This window comes from Solanum stenotomum, chromosome 9 (genome assembly GCF_019186545.1).
Source record: "Solanum stenotomum isolate F172 chromosome 9, ASM1918654v1, whole genome shotgun sequence".
In the NCBI taxonomy this organism is placed as follows: Eukaryota; Viridiplantae; Streptophyta; class Magnoliopsida; order Solanales; family Solanaceae; genus Solanum; species Solanum stenotomum.
In genome coordinates, this window is record NC_064290.1 from 56,567,311 (window position 1) to 56,582,522 (window position 15,212).

The window sequence follows — 15,212 nt, forward strand, 5'->3', positions numbered from 1 at the left end:
AAAAATTATATAAAATATATAGATTTATATGTTTATTACTAAATATACATGTACTATATACATTGTATATACACGATTAATGTATAAGTTATATATATTTTGACCATATTAATAAATTAATTATCAAACGATATATATCCGTAATTTTCTTGGTAAATTAAAGTAAGATTAGTGAGAAATTACGGTGAGGAGATATTATTTTTTAAAAAGTTGAAAGTATTTTCCCATTATTATTTTTCTTTTCCCCCATATGATTATGTCCCATTCAAAACTATTATCACTTTTTCCGACTTTAACAATTTGTCTTTAGTTTAACAATTAAGGTTAAGACAAAGGAAATTAAATAGTATAATCTTGTATTTAAATTTTAACCACCTTTAATTAGAGGTTTCTGATTGCAGCTTCAAAATATTTCTCCTTTAGTGATCAGTATGGAAAATGTAATCATGTTAGCTAGGTCAGTAAATATTGAAAAATGGATAATTATAATTAAAATGATCTCAATACTTTACTATTAAAAAATGTTATGATCAAACAAATAAATTTCATCTATCTTTTAGTTAAAAATTTCATTCTCATACTCCAAGATGATAAAATAATATATTATTTGAATATGAATTAGTCGAATCATAATGATTATGGAAAAAAATCTTCATACTTCTCTATAAAGTGCCCAATTTGATGACTTCACTTATCCATAAAGTATGTTTGACACTTGTTATTTCATTGTGTAGTGCCACTGTTAGGTACGTTATTTAAAATATTGCAATTTTGACTTTGTTACCCCTCAACCCCCCACCCACTCCTAATCAATTACAACCCCCAACCAACATTATCCCCCATAATTATCTATCTTTTTCTAATTATTAATGTCATTAGCAATTTAGCATACACTAACACATGTGTAAATAAAGTATTATGGCTTGGAGTAAAATTAAAATGATATTTGAATTATAATTGCTAATTGTAGTTTATCTTTGCATCATCTACTTATTTCCCAACTCAACAATATTGTATGCTTCATACGATGTTGATTTAATTTAATTCATCAACTGGTCACTCAAATAGAAAGTTTAAATCACTTCTACAGTTATTTTTTCTTCTTCAGACTTTCTAATTTAAAGTTTCGAACCGACAAAACCTAACTATGCATTCAAACATCATATTAGTAATTGAAACTTCAAACACGAAGGTCTATAGTTTGATTTTAAACGACTAATTTGTAAGACTTTATACACTTCGACTATTCCTTAAATAGAGGTCCTAAAATGTCTATTTGTGCAATTCTCCCTCCAAATTTCGTAAATTTCACAAACAAACAACTTTTTCGTCTTTACAATTAAAAAATAGCCACTATCATGGAGTTTTTAAGCCATGAAACTCCGAGACATTGTCGTGGAAACTTAACTCGGTGATATTTGGCTATTTTCAAAATCAAACCAAAAAGTGATCAGTTAACGTTATTTCTAAGTCCATCAAGTCTTAGAGGGCCTTACTTTACATAGGTCTTGGCCCAACATCTATATAAGGCCCAAAACAAAATCCTACAATTGAAAATATAGAGTAATTAAGAGGATAAATTGGTCAATTTCATCTCTCAATTTGAACATTTAAAATCTCAATCAAGTAACGGTCATATTTCTTCACAATATACATCTTTTAACGTCTCTCAAATTCCCCAAATCTCACCATTCAAATTCTTCCTCTCCATTTTTCTCTTCTCCTCCGCTGCCACCGCCGTCAAAATCAACGCTCTTTCTTAGTTCAAAAATGTCAGAAAACAGATTCTTAGGCAACATTTCTGCCTCTTCGTTCCGAAATCTACTTCCAAAATCAGTTTCAACTAAGAAAAAGTTGAGTTCAAGCAGATTTAAACACAAAATGAACAGTGAAAATGTTGCTCCTATAGATCCCAACATTCAGATCAGTGATCCACCGCTGTTACCTACAAGTTCGATACTTAAAAAACCCGTCTTGAAGACGATTGACAGTGATGTATCGGCAGAACTCACCAGATCTGTTGCACAGGAACAAACATCAGAAGCTCCTGATCCACCAGTTAAGGTAAAATGATAAATCCTTGCTGATTTTAGTTTGGTGTTCGAGGAAAGAGGTGAATTCAGGATTTAAACTTAATACTGTTAAAATTATGGGTTCAAATCTAGTATTTATTGAGATTTTAATAGGATTTTATGGACTGTCGGTTTATCTATTCCCTTGTTTTGCTAAATTTCTTCCATTTTTGTTGTGCTTTTTGAGCTATAATGATCTGTATGTGCTGGGTGTTTGCCAGGTTGTTGCAAGGATTAGACCTGCTAATGGTATTGAGAGTGGAACCCAAGCGGTTCGCAAAGCTTCTGATACCTCAGTGTGTGTTGCTGATAGAAAGTTTAACTTTGACATGGTTTTTGGTTCGAGTTCAAATCAGGTTGGTAAATTTAACTCCCAAGTTTCAGCCTTTTCAAGCTTTTTTGAATTAATTGTGCTTTTAGATGGTGCTTAGTTCTTTTGGTGTCCACAATCCTTTTCATTTTAGTTTCTGATGTTCGTAACTAAGGAAAGGACTAAGTTAAGAGTTGAACAATGGAAAAACATATAGGCTATAGTGACTTGTTAGAATTAATTTAGTTGGTGTTGCACTCACATTAGATCAAATGGAGGTAAGTTTGAAATGTAGACCCTCTGGTTTTAGATAAGCACTAATTTACCATGAAGGGATAAACTTGTTGCCAATATTTAACGACATGGGTCTGAATAGATGGTAAATGTACAGCCACCTCCTATTAGTTTGGGATAGAGGTATATTTGTTTTGATTAAGGAGGGATCTGATTTTGCTGAATGCTGATGTTAAGAGGTTCCAGTAATAGAGGATTTTTTCTTTTTTAAGCTGTTTTTTCTTATGATAACAGGAAGACATATTTCAATCGGTTGGTGCCCCTTTAGTTAAGGATGCATTGGCAGGTTTCAACACTTCTCTCTTAGCTTATGGACAGGTTAGTTTTACTTGTAATGTTTCATTTTCATTGTGTCACAATAAATCTGTATCTGATGGCTGAAGTGATTCTTTTGGTGATAGACCGGAAGTGGCAAGACTTATACAATGTGGGGACCTCCTAGTTCCATTGTTGAAGTTCCATCACCTAATGGTCTTCAAGGCATTGTGCCACGCATTTTCCAGACGTTGTTTTCTAGTATACAAAAAGTAAGTTCCCTCTCCAGTCAAAAATTAGAACTAAAGACTGTCAAGACATTTCTGATATTTAGATAATTTCCTTGATTGATTAGGAGCAAGAGAACTCTGAAGGTAAACAGATAAATTACCAGTGTCGTTGCTCGTTCCTAGAGGTATGTATTTTAAATATTTACCCTTGCTCACATATGATGCATACTTGTGCCAAGTCCAATCATGTCACACTTCTTCTTTCCAGATATATGATGAACACATTGGGGATCTACTTGATCCTACACAGAGAAACTTAAAGGTTAGTTGCAAATCTTGGAGCACAGTATTGTTCTAGCCCCTATTCACTTTATGAAAAATAGAATGCTGAAGATTTGTCCTTTTTGGTTATTCCAGATAATGGATGATCCAAGAGTTGGATTCTATGTTGAGAACATAACTGAGGAATATGTGTCTACCTACGAGGACGTATCCCAAATGTTGATTAAGGTGCACAAGCGCTTTTCCTATCATAATACTTTGAACTTTTTTGTAGTTCTGTCAGAATGCTTTTTTTAGCTTTCACTTGTCTTATTGTTTCTTATTCAAAGCATTTGAATTGTAGGGCCTTTCAAGTAGAAAAGTTGGATCAACGAGCATCAATTCGAAGAGTTCTAGGTCCCATATTGTTTTTACCTGCGTCATTGAGTCTTGGTGCAAGGTATCTTCCAACTATGAAATTCGGTTTCTTGTGTGTTTTGTCAGGAAGAAATTTTATACATTCATCTTCTTTTCGAACCCCGGAATTTATATTACCTTCTAATTTCTCAGTCTAAAACTTTATCTTCATAGTTGAAGACCTTTAATCTTTCTAGTGTCTAATAAAACAATATTGCTTCAGGAGTCCTCATCAACATGTTTTGGTAGCTCAAAGATGAGCAGAATGAGCCTTGTTGATCTTGCTGGATTTGACAAAAATATACCTGATGATGCCGGTAAACAGTTTGTTAAGGAAGGGAAGTACGTAAAGAAGTCCACATCACTGCTCGGGTATGGTTTGTACATACATTTTACTGTTTGTTCTTGCATATTGTGGCTGTTGACTTAAAATATCATTTGATGTTTATTGTCTTTGCACTCAAACTTTCTTACATATAGCCAACATTATTGCCTTAAGTTTCAAAATGTTTGCATTTTCAAAGTGATGTTTTTATGCTGTATGCTAAGCCAAAAGTGTAGGCAGAGGACTTGATAAGTGACTCTAAGGAAGGAGTTAATAGTCTGTTCATAAATTTGCTCATAAATGTTAAATCTACTGTAAAAAATGGCCATAGAGTTCCAGTTATTTAGGCATGTTACTTCTAGTTAATTGTTTCTTAAACTGGTGCAGGCATTTGGTTAATGTCCTCTCTGAAAGGAGTCAGTCCAGGAAACTTGAGGATGTTTCGTACAGCAGTTCCACTTTGACTCATTTAATGAGAGAATCACTTGGAGGGAATGCTAAACTCTCCGTCATATGTGCTATCAGCCCAGAAAACAAGTATTTCCCTTTTCCAACTCACTTAGTTTTTCTGCATAAATATTACAGAGATGCTTCATGCTTTTCAACATTACAGAAATATTCTGTTACCTATGACGTGCATGAAACTAGCACAATAGATAGTTAAAATTGCAAATTACTTTGGTGTAAGTGAACCTGCATGAGGTCATATCATCTGGACCAACTTGCATATGAAACATCAGTTTCTTCTCTTTTAAATGTCACTAATTTGAGGAACATTTATGCAGGCATAATAGCGAAACAGTAAGCACTCTGAGATTTGGGAAACGGGTGAAACTCATACCAAATGAGCCATTGGTAAATGAAATAACAGAAGACGATGTTAATGGCCTGAGTGATCAGATTCGCCAATTGAAGGTACTTTCACTTGTCTCACTGGGGCAGCTGCTCATCCGATTCCTCTAGAACATAAACTGTATCTGACTTTATGCTTTTATATTGCTTACAGGAAGAGCTTATAAGAGCCCGGTCAAGTGCAAGCATTTCAGTCGGAAGCAACTATGGATCCTTCAGAGGACCAAATGTACGTGAAAGCTTGAATCAGTTGAGAGTGAGCCTTAACCGTTCACTGATCTTACCTAACATAGATAATGAGCGTGAAGAAGAAGAGGTTCACATAAATGAGGATGATATAAAAGAACTACAGCTCCAGATCGATAACTTACGTGGTTCACGTGGAAATAACTCAAACTCTCTCAAGTATTCATCTGGAGAAAGTGAACATTATCTCAGCTGTTCAGAAGAAAGTGAAGGTGAAGAAATTAACTCAGAAGAGATACTGGAGGAGACCCTTGATGATGCTGACCAAGAGATGGAAACAATGCAACCTGAATACTGTAGCAGCATCTCAATCGGCCCATCTCGCCATTCTGCTGATCTTCCGGGCCCCGTGTTATCTGAGTCCCCAAAGTTTCGGAACATGCAGAGGAAGAGCTTAATTATCTCCAGTGAAGATAATATTCAATGTTCCTCCAAAAGTTCTGAGTTGCCTTCCCTACCACAGAAACAAGACCTTGTCCAGTCTTCTTTGAGGTCCAGCAGAATATTTCCTGGGCCAACTGAATCCTTGGCTGCCAGTCTACATAGAGGACTAGAGATCATTGATTATCACCAAAGGAATTCCGCATCAAATAAATCTTTAGTTTCCTTCTCTTTTGAACATTTGGCAGTGAACCCAAGCCCAATGTCAAATGATAAGGCCAATGCTTCTATCCAAACATCATCCGAAGAAGGACAAACTTCTCCTTTTGTAGCCACTTCATTCCTGTGCCCAAAGTGCAAGACGAAAGCAACTTCCTCTAGTGTTGTTAAGGATAGCACTGGGACATGGATGGTCCCCATGGAAGGGGCAAGTACGGAACAAGTAAGTATGGAAATGAGTTGCTTGACTTTCTTTTATTAACTGTAGCTCATTGTGAATGTTAAAGTTAAATGTTCTTTGGCAGGATTCGAAGAAAGTTTTATTCCAAGCTCTAGAGAGAGAGAAGCAGCTTGAAAGTGTATGCAAGGATCAAGCAGACAAACTTGAGCAGCTAAACCAACGAGTAAGAGTTCTTTCACTCTAGTAATTTGTTTCAATATGACAGAAAATTACCAAAAGTTTGACATCTATTACGAATCTTGTCCTTGCAGCTAGCCCACTGTAAATGCACAAAAGAACAGAGTTCTCTAGTTGACTGTGGCAAGGATGTCGTTGATCTCCACGACAATGAGAATCAAGGTTCACTAATCTATCAGAGCCAATCACCCAACATCCCAAAGGTGAGTGCTGTTTTTAGCTTTTTTTTGTTGGAGTTTGAGCTTTTTCCCATTTTTCTTATTATTTACTTGCGCCTTGTGGTTTGCTTTCAGCTCCTGAAATGGGATGATGAAAGTCCTGAGCCTGAAGCTGCAGGAGAGAAGTATGAAACTAAAGAAATTCTGGGCAATGTGGAAAGTGGTGGGAAAAAAATGTTTGATATGGCTGAGAGAGAAGCACTACTTAAAGAAATTGGAGGCCTAAGGTCCCAATTGAATTCAGATGGAGCATCTACAAATAAATCAATTGAAAGAACCAGATCCTCTTTGTTAGCACAATCAATGCAGCTGAGAAAAAGTGGTGTATATGCAGCTACAGGTTCTGGTGAAGAACTTGAGAAGGAAAGAGAAAGATGGACTGAAATGGAGAGTGAGTGGATTTGTCTAACTGATGAGCTTAGAATTGATCTTGAGGCTTATCGACAGCGTGCAGAAAAGGTGGCAATGGAATTAATGTTGGAGAAGAAATGCACAGATGAGTTGGATGATGCCCTCAAAAGATCGGTCTTTGGGCAAGCCAGAATAATTGAGCATTATGCAGAATTACAGGAGAAGTACAATGACTTAGCTGAGAAGCATAAGTTGATCTTGCAAGGGATACAAGATGTGAAAAATGCTGCAGCAAAAGCAGGAAAGAAAGGTCATGGTGCTCGTTTTGCCAAGTCTCTTGCTGCGGAGCTCTCAGCTTTGAGAGTGGAAAGGGAAAGAGAGAGGGAAATGCTGAAAAAGGAGAATAAAAGCCTGAGAGTTCAACTTAAAGACACTGCCGAAGCTGTTCATGCTGCTGGAGAACTTCTTGTTAGGTTGAGAGAAGCTGAGGAAACAGCTTCACTTGCTGAGGTAATTTTGCATTTAAACATGGACACACCACACTACCGGTCATTTCAATTACGTAACTCATTTGTTTTGATCAAACATTTCTTTACTTTTTTACAGGAGAACTTTACACAATCAAAGGAAGAGAATGAGAGATTGAAGAAACAAATAGAGAAGTTGAAGAGAAAACATAAGATGGAGATGATAACAATGAAACAGTATCTTGCTGAGAGCCGATTGCCAGAAGCAGCGTTGAGACCGCCAATTTACAGGCAAGACTCTGATGTAGCAAACAATGACAACAACAACACCATCCAACATTCTGAGTACGATGATGATCAATCATGGAGAGCAGAATTTGGTGCCATTTATCAAGAACACATATGAGACATATTTGATTGAACTATGGAAACACGCGAAGACCCTGCTCGGGACTTTGCTGACGAAACTTTCTAATCTTGATCACACCTTAGTGTTTATTTAGGGATGAATTGGTTGTATTCTTATTGATTTCATCATTCTTTTGAGACTTGATTGACCAGATTTGACGTTTGTTGTGAGCTGTTTCTTCAGCTTGTTAATAATAATGCTTGATTTTTCCTAATGTGTGTACCTAAGTATCGTAAAAAGTCATCCAACTTTATGCAAGTATACTTTCTATAATAAGCCTACGAGATGAATTGGACCTCAATCCGAAGAGCGATTTACTTAGCGCTGGTGGAAAGATTGAAAGAATGGAACTCCAGCTTACTGATTGAGCTAGCTAGAAGCTGGAACTAAATTGAAACTTTTTCTTTGATACTTGAGCAAAATTGAGTGACTTTTGATACGTAGTAAATTTGAGTGACTTTTCTGTTAAAAAAATAGCTTTAAGTGTAAATTAACTGCAACAAGATAAAAGTTGCGTGAAGTTTTCGATGTCCATTTTGCTCGCAATAATATAAGCAATGAATTTCTGACACAAATATCGAGTAACTTTGTTCATTAATGTATTAATAATAAGTTCGTACTTTAAACATGTGTGAAGAAATCTCCTAATATTTTAACTTGCGTTGGGGTTAAACACGAGACCTCATAATTTTCAACATATTTCTTCAACCTTGAGTATGAAATACGAATTGACACTTGCTCATAGTTAATATGTTTTTGAGAAATTTGGAGTTAAATATTATGAGTACTAAGTTTATGAAAGATATTATTTTGAAACTGACGGAAAAAAAGTGTCACGTAAATTGATATATACTCAAAGTAATACACATTTTACATAGAGTTGGACCTAAGTAAAGAAAATAAACGGTGTCGTTTCTAGGAGTGACACTCTGTTTAACAGAACAATTTGGGTATTGTCCAAAATGAAATCCGCAAAAATATCTTAGAACTTTTAGATTGACAAAACTTAGGGTTTAGCATTTGGAAATTGAGAATGGCGACGCCGGCGACCTCACCGAACTCTGAATCCGATTCCGACGTTGAAACAAGTCCGGTGGCGAACCCGTCACCCGGCCAGAATCCTCAATTCACCTCTGATGCGTTAACCACAGCGATTCCGTCTAGTCCTGTTGTCTGCCTCCTTAGATTCGCCGGTGACTCTGCTGCTGGAGCCTTCATGGGCTCCATTTTTGGATACGGTAATTGTTTATGCAATTTTCTCCGTTAATCTGTCTATTATCGGCGAGTGAATAGCTGGAATTTTGTTAGTTCAACTGGATTTTTGTGAAATAGCTGAAATGAGTTACTTCTGATTGTTATTTTCGGGACTGTGTTCTCTACGGAGTTGTCTGAAACCTATTTTATCTTTTTTATTGTTTTATACATTTTCCTCCGTCTATCTGTTTCTTATCGACTCGTTAATAGGTGCAATTTGGTTAGTTTGTTAGTTCAGCTGGATTTTTTGTGAAATAGTTGAAATGAGTTACTTCTGATTGTTATTTTCGGGACTGTGTTCTCCTCGGAGTTATATGAATGTTTTGTTGTTTTATACATTTGACAATCTATATTGGTACCAGTTTTAGATATTTATTGTAGAATTGTGTAGCAACCTGTTACCTGTGCAGTGCTGCAGCTAACCTGATATAGCAGTCTTTATGTTCACCTTCAGCATTTTGTTTGTTGGAGTCTCGCAGTCTCTCGTGAGACGGAATCTGTGCTTTTGCAAAGTATTGTATTTGGCTCTATTGCGATGGTCTGTTTCTCACTCTTGTATGATTGTTGGAGGGTGTACATGGACTATAGTTGTGTATTTTAGTACATTATAAGTGTGACAGGTGAAGGCTGCTCTGAATTCGACTACTGATTTCTTGTATCTTCTTCATCCTTTACTTTATTTGATAACCGACTACAAAATCTGTCTTATGCGTTTTCCTTTTATGGTAACCTCTAGTTTCTCCAAGTGTAATGAGTGTGTCAACCGCCCTATATTTTGAAGTTGTTTGTTATTTCTTCTGTTTGTTTGTGTAGTCCATATTTTCTAAGAATTAGGTTTATGTTGATTTCTTTTAACCAATAACATCCTTCTGTTGCTACTGTCGACCATGCATTTCGGAGGGCCCCCCTTCTTTCAATACTGTGCTTCTATAAGATTAAATAGCTTCTGGGGATCATAAATGGAATTCTTTGAGTGCAAGGGAAACCTTTTGGTGATGTACTCAATTTTGCTCAACGTTCTGTTGCAGGCTCAGGATTGATAAAGAAGAAAGGCTTTAAAGGATCCTTTGGGGAAGCAGGAGCTTCGGCAAAGGTATTTCAATCCTTGCTCAATGCCTTAATGATATTTTTGGCAAACTACAGTGTAACCACTGTTACTGCTTCCCTCTTTTGATCGGTCAAATTGTGACTTGGTTCATTTTTCCTTTCTGTGGTCTAGACTTTTGCAGTTTTATCTGGAGTTCATAGTTTAGTTGTCTGCTTCTTGAAGAGATTACGGGGAAAAGATGATGGTATGACACACACTTTGAACAGCCAGATGTTGAAACACCTTTTATTTCCATTGACTTTCTCTTCTTTCTACAGTTATCAATGCTGGAGTAGCTGGATGTTGCACTGGTCTTGCCCTAAGTTTTCCAGGTACTTCAAACATTTCCAACTTTATACCATAATTATGAGGGCTATACGTTCCCTTTTTAATTCTCAATTCCTGGAAGTCTTATTAATTGCCATTCTAGGCGTGGATTCAAATGATTAGAGGTCCCAAACAAGTGCAGATAAAAACAAATTCTATCATGGTTATACATGCTTGCTGTGTTTCGGTGCTCCTTCAAACCTGAATAAAACCATGAAGTCTAATTGTATTCATTTGATAATAGTGCAAAAGGTGTAAACTTCTTCGATTATTGTCGTTAGCCTAGTGTCTTCTCTAACTACCATTATCAATCCCAAACCTATGGTCCTTCTTAGCGGCAACAGCTGAATTGGCTTGGAGAAAGTAGCATGTGTGACTGACATGACAAATTTAAGGATGTTTTCAGGTATTGTGTGGTGGTTAGGGGGAACAATGGTGAATTGGGTATGTCATGGAGAAGTTGTGATTAACTTAGTTTTTAAGAGCACAGCTAGGCATCTAGAGCTACAAAGACCAATACTTACTGCATGAGTGTAGAACTTTTAGGGCTGCAAATAATAGCTCCGGGTTCTGGTTAAATAAGGTGGGAATCTGGGAGATATAAAGATATCACCATTCACCAGGCTCACCCCCATAATGAATTGGAAAAATGTGTTCGAATTGAGAGATTATGAAGAGGCAAGAATGTGAAAAAGTAAAGATGAGCAGGAGAGGCGGGGGGGGGGGGGGGNGGGGGGGGGGTACATTGTACAACTGTTTCTTTCAATATGTAGATTTACTCCAGCATGTCATTATCGTACCCATGATTAAGCTCAAAAAATGCAAATAGCTAGATTGGGTGATATTCATGTATTTCAATGATGTCGTGAAGTGCACATAAGTTTCAGTTATGAAATTAAATTCTCCTTATTTGCTTTATAGAAGCATCTTTCTCTGTTTTCTTTGAGTTCTTACTTCTTGTTAAATTATATACAAGTTCATGAAGTGCTGCTCATTGTAAGGTTTCTATATTCGAATTTCTTAACCTCATTCCCATTTAACTTGTCTAGTCATTTTCGTCTCCTCATTCAATGGATCTACAATTGATTTCTCTAGAGTGTTTGCCATCCCTTATAGTGAACTCGAGTTATAATTAATCTCTCTTTGTTAATGATGTCTCTCAGGTGCACCTCAGGCCCTATTACAGAGTTGTCTCACCTTTGGGGCATTTTCGTTCATCATCGAAGGTCTTAACAAGCAGCAACCTGCATTAGCACTTACATCTCACATGAATGTCAATAGTAGGCAGCAATTTGGTGTGCTTGCTCCTTTATCACTACCTCTACCAAATGAGCTCAAGGAATCCTTTTCATTCTTCTGCCAGTCCTTAAAAAATCGTCGACATGGCTCCGGTTAGATAGTGAAGAAATGCAACAAAATGTGGTTTTCAACCTTTTGGCATGATTATCAAGTTTTGTAAATTGTAATCGACTTACACTTTTATCCTGCTTTAGGAGTGATGATTCTTGCTGTGTCTCTTTTATTAATACAAAACAATTTTGCTGGGGACTATAATTATCTCCTTGAAGGTTCAAATCCATTTTCATGGTGAATTGTTTCTTAGGCTTACGATGTTGAAAGAGTACCCCGTTAATTTACACTAGCGGTACTCTTGTTCCTCGATTAAAAAAATCGGGGACAATTGAGTGTTTTGGTGTTTACACAAATCGAAGTATGTTAAAAAATTAGAGTGAATATATACTATGATTAGTAATACACACGTCTTACCTTAAAATTATTTTAATTTTGTGAGCCTCTAATGCCAAATTAACTAAAGCATTTAAGAATTAAAAAGAAGAAGATATCTATTTCTCTATTTCCAAATAAGAAGATTGAAAAGAGATTTGAAGGGATGTATAAATGGAAATATGTCTTAGAAGAATCTTGTAGGATACACAAAATAATTAATTTTAAAAGAGAGAATCAATTATTTCCCTTTTCATTCAATCTTGTCTTAAAATAAGATTGTAATACTAATAATACTATGCTAATTAATCTCTTAGAATTAACAAAACATTATCAGAAGAAGTAGAAGATCAATGAAGCCATTAAAATTCATCATTCGATTTTTAAGTGATTGCTTTGCATCAGATCCATTTCCACGTCCCAATGAATCCAATCTTGCTTTCATGGTAAATTTCTTTCACCGAGTATTCAATAGTTATCTCAAATATCTCATGAATTACTCGGATTTTCACAAAGAGAATAAGACATTATGTATTGTCTTTCTCAAAGTCTACTCAACATATCAAACATAGTTCAAATTATCATACACTCGAGAAATGCGCTATTAAGAATCCATGGAATATAGATACTATATGTTTCATGTAAAAAAAATATTGCATGTGATTGATGTAAACTTTATTTGATTTTTTGATGCAGGTTTGTGTAATTAAAATTAAAGTTCGTTCTAGTGGTTGGCAAAAGGCAGTCAACAGAGTATTGAGAAGCACTAACGGTACGGTATATTTCAATTTATAAAATAGAATTAGATTAAGTATATACCTTTACATCACTAATAATGTTTTAACACGAATTTATCTTATTTTTAAGATTATCAAATTTCACTTCAATTATATTTGAGATGAAAAATGCTTAGATATATGTATGAGCATATTAATTAAAAAAAAATTATATGCAAACAGGTGAGACTCGCCTTCATTAACGAGATTAACGTTTAGACATGTGAAAATAAAGTATGACTTTCATGATAGACAAAATGAAGGAAAGAGCCAATAAAGAAGTGTGAGAGGTTGAACAAAGGTGATTAAGCTGGACATCACACAACTTCAACTTATAGAAAATAATGACTAACTATAAAAGTCGAGAATTAGAGTAGAATTAGTGTTAGTAAGTAATCAAGTGTTGTAAGAGAGGCCGAGACTACCTCACTCTCAACTTCTCCTTATCAGTACTCCGTATTGGTTATCCTTGTCAGACATCACTATTGATAAAATTATACTGAATACGTTATTGTTAAATGCAGGAGTTCGTCAATTCAAATTGTCAGAAGGTGGAAAAGTGACAGTATCAGGGATTGTAGATCCAACTCTGTTAATGAAAAATTTAGCTAAATCTGGCAAATCTGCAGAATTAGAATGGATTCAATATGGTCAATGTTCAAGCAATTTGTTTCTTCCTCCACAACCTCCAAAACCCCCAATTAATGGATTCTCAAATCAAGGACCATTTCGTAATTTCAATCACTCCAGGTTTGCTCTGCCCCAGCACGGCGGATACTACGGCCTACCTCCGCCGCCGCCACCCTACCTACCTTATCCCATGGCCGCGCCGCCGCCGGTGTTTTATTAGTCTGATTCTACAGAAGGGCATATAAGTAATTGCAATACTATGTAACTAGACTCAAATTAAATTCATTTATTCAGTATCCGCATTGAGAGCTCGATTATATTAAGAGCTCGATTGTATTGGAACTTACGTGTTGCAAAGCCTCACTTTTTAGGGCCGCGCTTCCAATTTGAGTTTTTCCTCTTGTAATTTAAACTCGAGATTTTTAATTAATTATTTTATTATAACTTATATTGTTCTTTATCAATACTTCTAATTAGTTATTGTACTTGTTAGTTACAGTAATCTTGTTAATATTTGTAGTTTAATAGTATTTATTTGTTGTAAATGTGAACTTATTCATCACTAGAATTATTTTTATCGTTGGGTTAAATTTATTTGTTCTAAAAGTCTATATGCAAAACATATATATGATACATCACACGTCAATTGTTTCGTATAAAAAAAAAATCACCATTATATAATTGAGGATTTAAATATAACTAACCGTAGAATTTTTCTTTTAGGTTTTCGTTTCCCTGATAATCTCAATTTTAATCGTTTGGTTCACGTGCTAATTATATGGAGAAAAAACTTTTAGATAGTATTATCATGTGTTATACTATACCTATAGAGTAAAAAAAAAATAAGTTGTTAATATTATAAAAAAATAAATCCTTTTGCAAAATATTAAGAGTGAGGAGATTTTATTTTATATTTTAAAATTTTGATATTATAAATTACAAATCCAATTCTTTAATATGAAGATTCTTCTGGATATGTTTTTATTTTCTTAAACGATGATTTATTTTTATCAATAATTAATAAATGACGCAAATCTTTTTCCTTTTGAAGAAGATTAGTAATCTCACTACAAAAATGGAAATAAATAATCCATAGTATAACACAAAAAGAAATGAGAAGAAAAATTAGCCCAAAAATAGCTACAAGAGCAATTTAGTAAATCTTTGGAGATTTTCATTCTATCATAGGGTAAAAACTGTTTTAAAAATATATTTTTACGTTGTACATATTATTTAATCATAATTTAGTGAAAAATGTGTATACGAAATACGCATGCATGGCATGGAGCCATGGATGCATAGTGCGAGTATTATTACCTATTTAAGAAGTAACATGAAGGTTCGAGTCTTTAGAATGATTAATTTCTTGGCATGATGATGAATTTAATTTCTTTAATGGATTTACGAGGCATGAATATTAATTAATTGGCTAGTAAATTTTAAACATTCAATGATTTTATACTCCCACACCAAAATGTTGTACGAAATCTTGGAAATTTTAGAGTTATTGTGGATAAAGAGGATCTTGTTTCCATATAAAGAATCATAATTGATAATTCTATTGTCTTATAAATATCTTCCAATATTCTTTAATTGTTTTACAGTAAATAATAATTCATCATTTCAAAGTTTTACATGAATACAATGTCCTTCTCTACATTGGAACATCAATTCATGATGCAAAGTTA

General features: G+C 34.9%; 3 protein-coding genes across 3 annotated transcripts; all 3 read left to right on the top strand.

Moving 5' to 3' along the window:
• Positions 1-1,691: 1,691 nt before the first annotated feature.
• Positions 1,692-7,944, top strand: LOC125875644 (kinesin-like protein KIN-12F). Its single transcript, XM_049556646.1, has 16 exons — positions 1,692-2,064; positions 2,294-2,428; positions 2,911-2,994; positions 3,078-3,203; positions 3,287-3,346; positions 3,430-3,483; positions 3,579-3,671; positions 3,787-3,882; positions 4,063-4,211; positions 4,552-4,701; positions 4,950-5,079; positions 5,171-6,085; positions 6,168-6,266; positions 6,355-6,483; positions 6,574-7,359; positions 7,456-7,944. The coding sequence occupies exons 1-16, from the start codon at positions 1,771-1,773 to the stop codon at positions 7,720-7,722; spliced, it is 3,567 nt and encodes a 1,188-aa protein (XP_049412603.1). The 5' UTR covers positions 1,692-1,770; the 3' UTR covers positions 7,723-7,944.
• Positions 7,945-8,678: 734 nt separating this feature from the next.
• Positions 8,679-11,957, top strand: LOC125875665 (chloroplastic import inner membrane translocase subunit TIM22-2-like). The gene is made up of 5 exons (XM_049556675.1): positions 8,679-8,963; positions 10,008-10,072; positions 10,199-10,271; positions 10,345-10,398; positions 11,557-11,957. The coding sequence occupies exons 1-5, from the start codon at positions 8,759-8,761 to the stop codon at positions 11,787-11,789; spliced, it is 630 nt and encodes a 209-aa protein (XP_049412632.1). The 5' UTR covers positions 8,679-8,758; the 3' UTR covers positions 11,790-11,957.
• Positions 11,958-12,471: 514 nt separating this feature from the next.
• On the top strand, positions 12,472-13,830 carry LOC125877692 (heavy metal-associated isoprenylated plant protein 20-like). Its single transcript, XM_049558918.1, has 3 exons — positions 12,472-12,564; positions 12,815-12,890; positions 13,419-13,830. Exons 1-3 carry the CDS (start codon positions 12,472-12,474, stop codon positions 13,742-13,744), a joined length of 495 nt encoding a protein of 164 aa, XP_049414875.1. The 3' UTR covers positions 13,745-13,830.
• Positions 13,831-15,212: the final 1,382 nt, after the last annotated feature.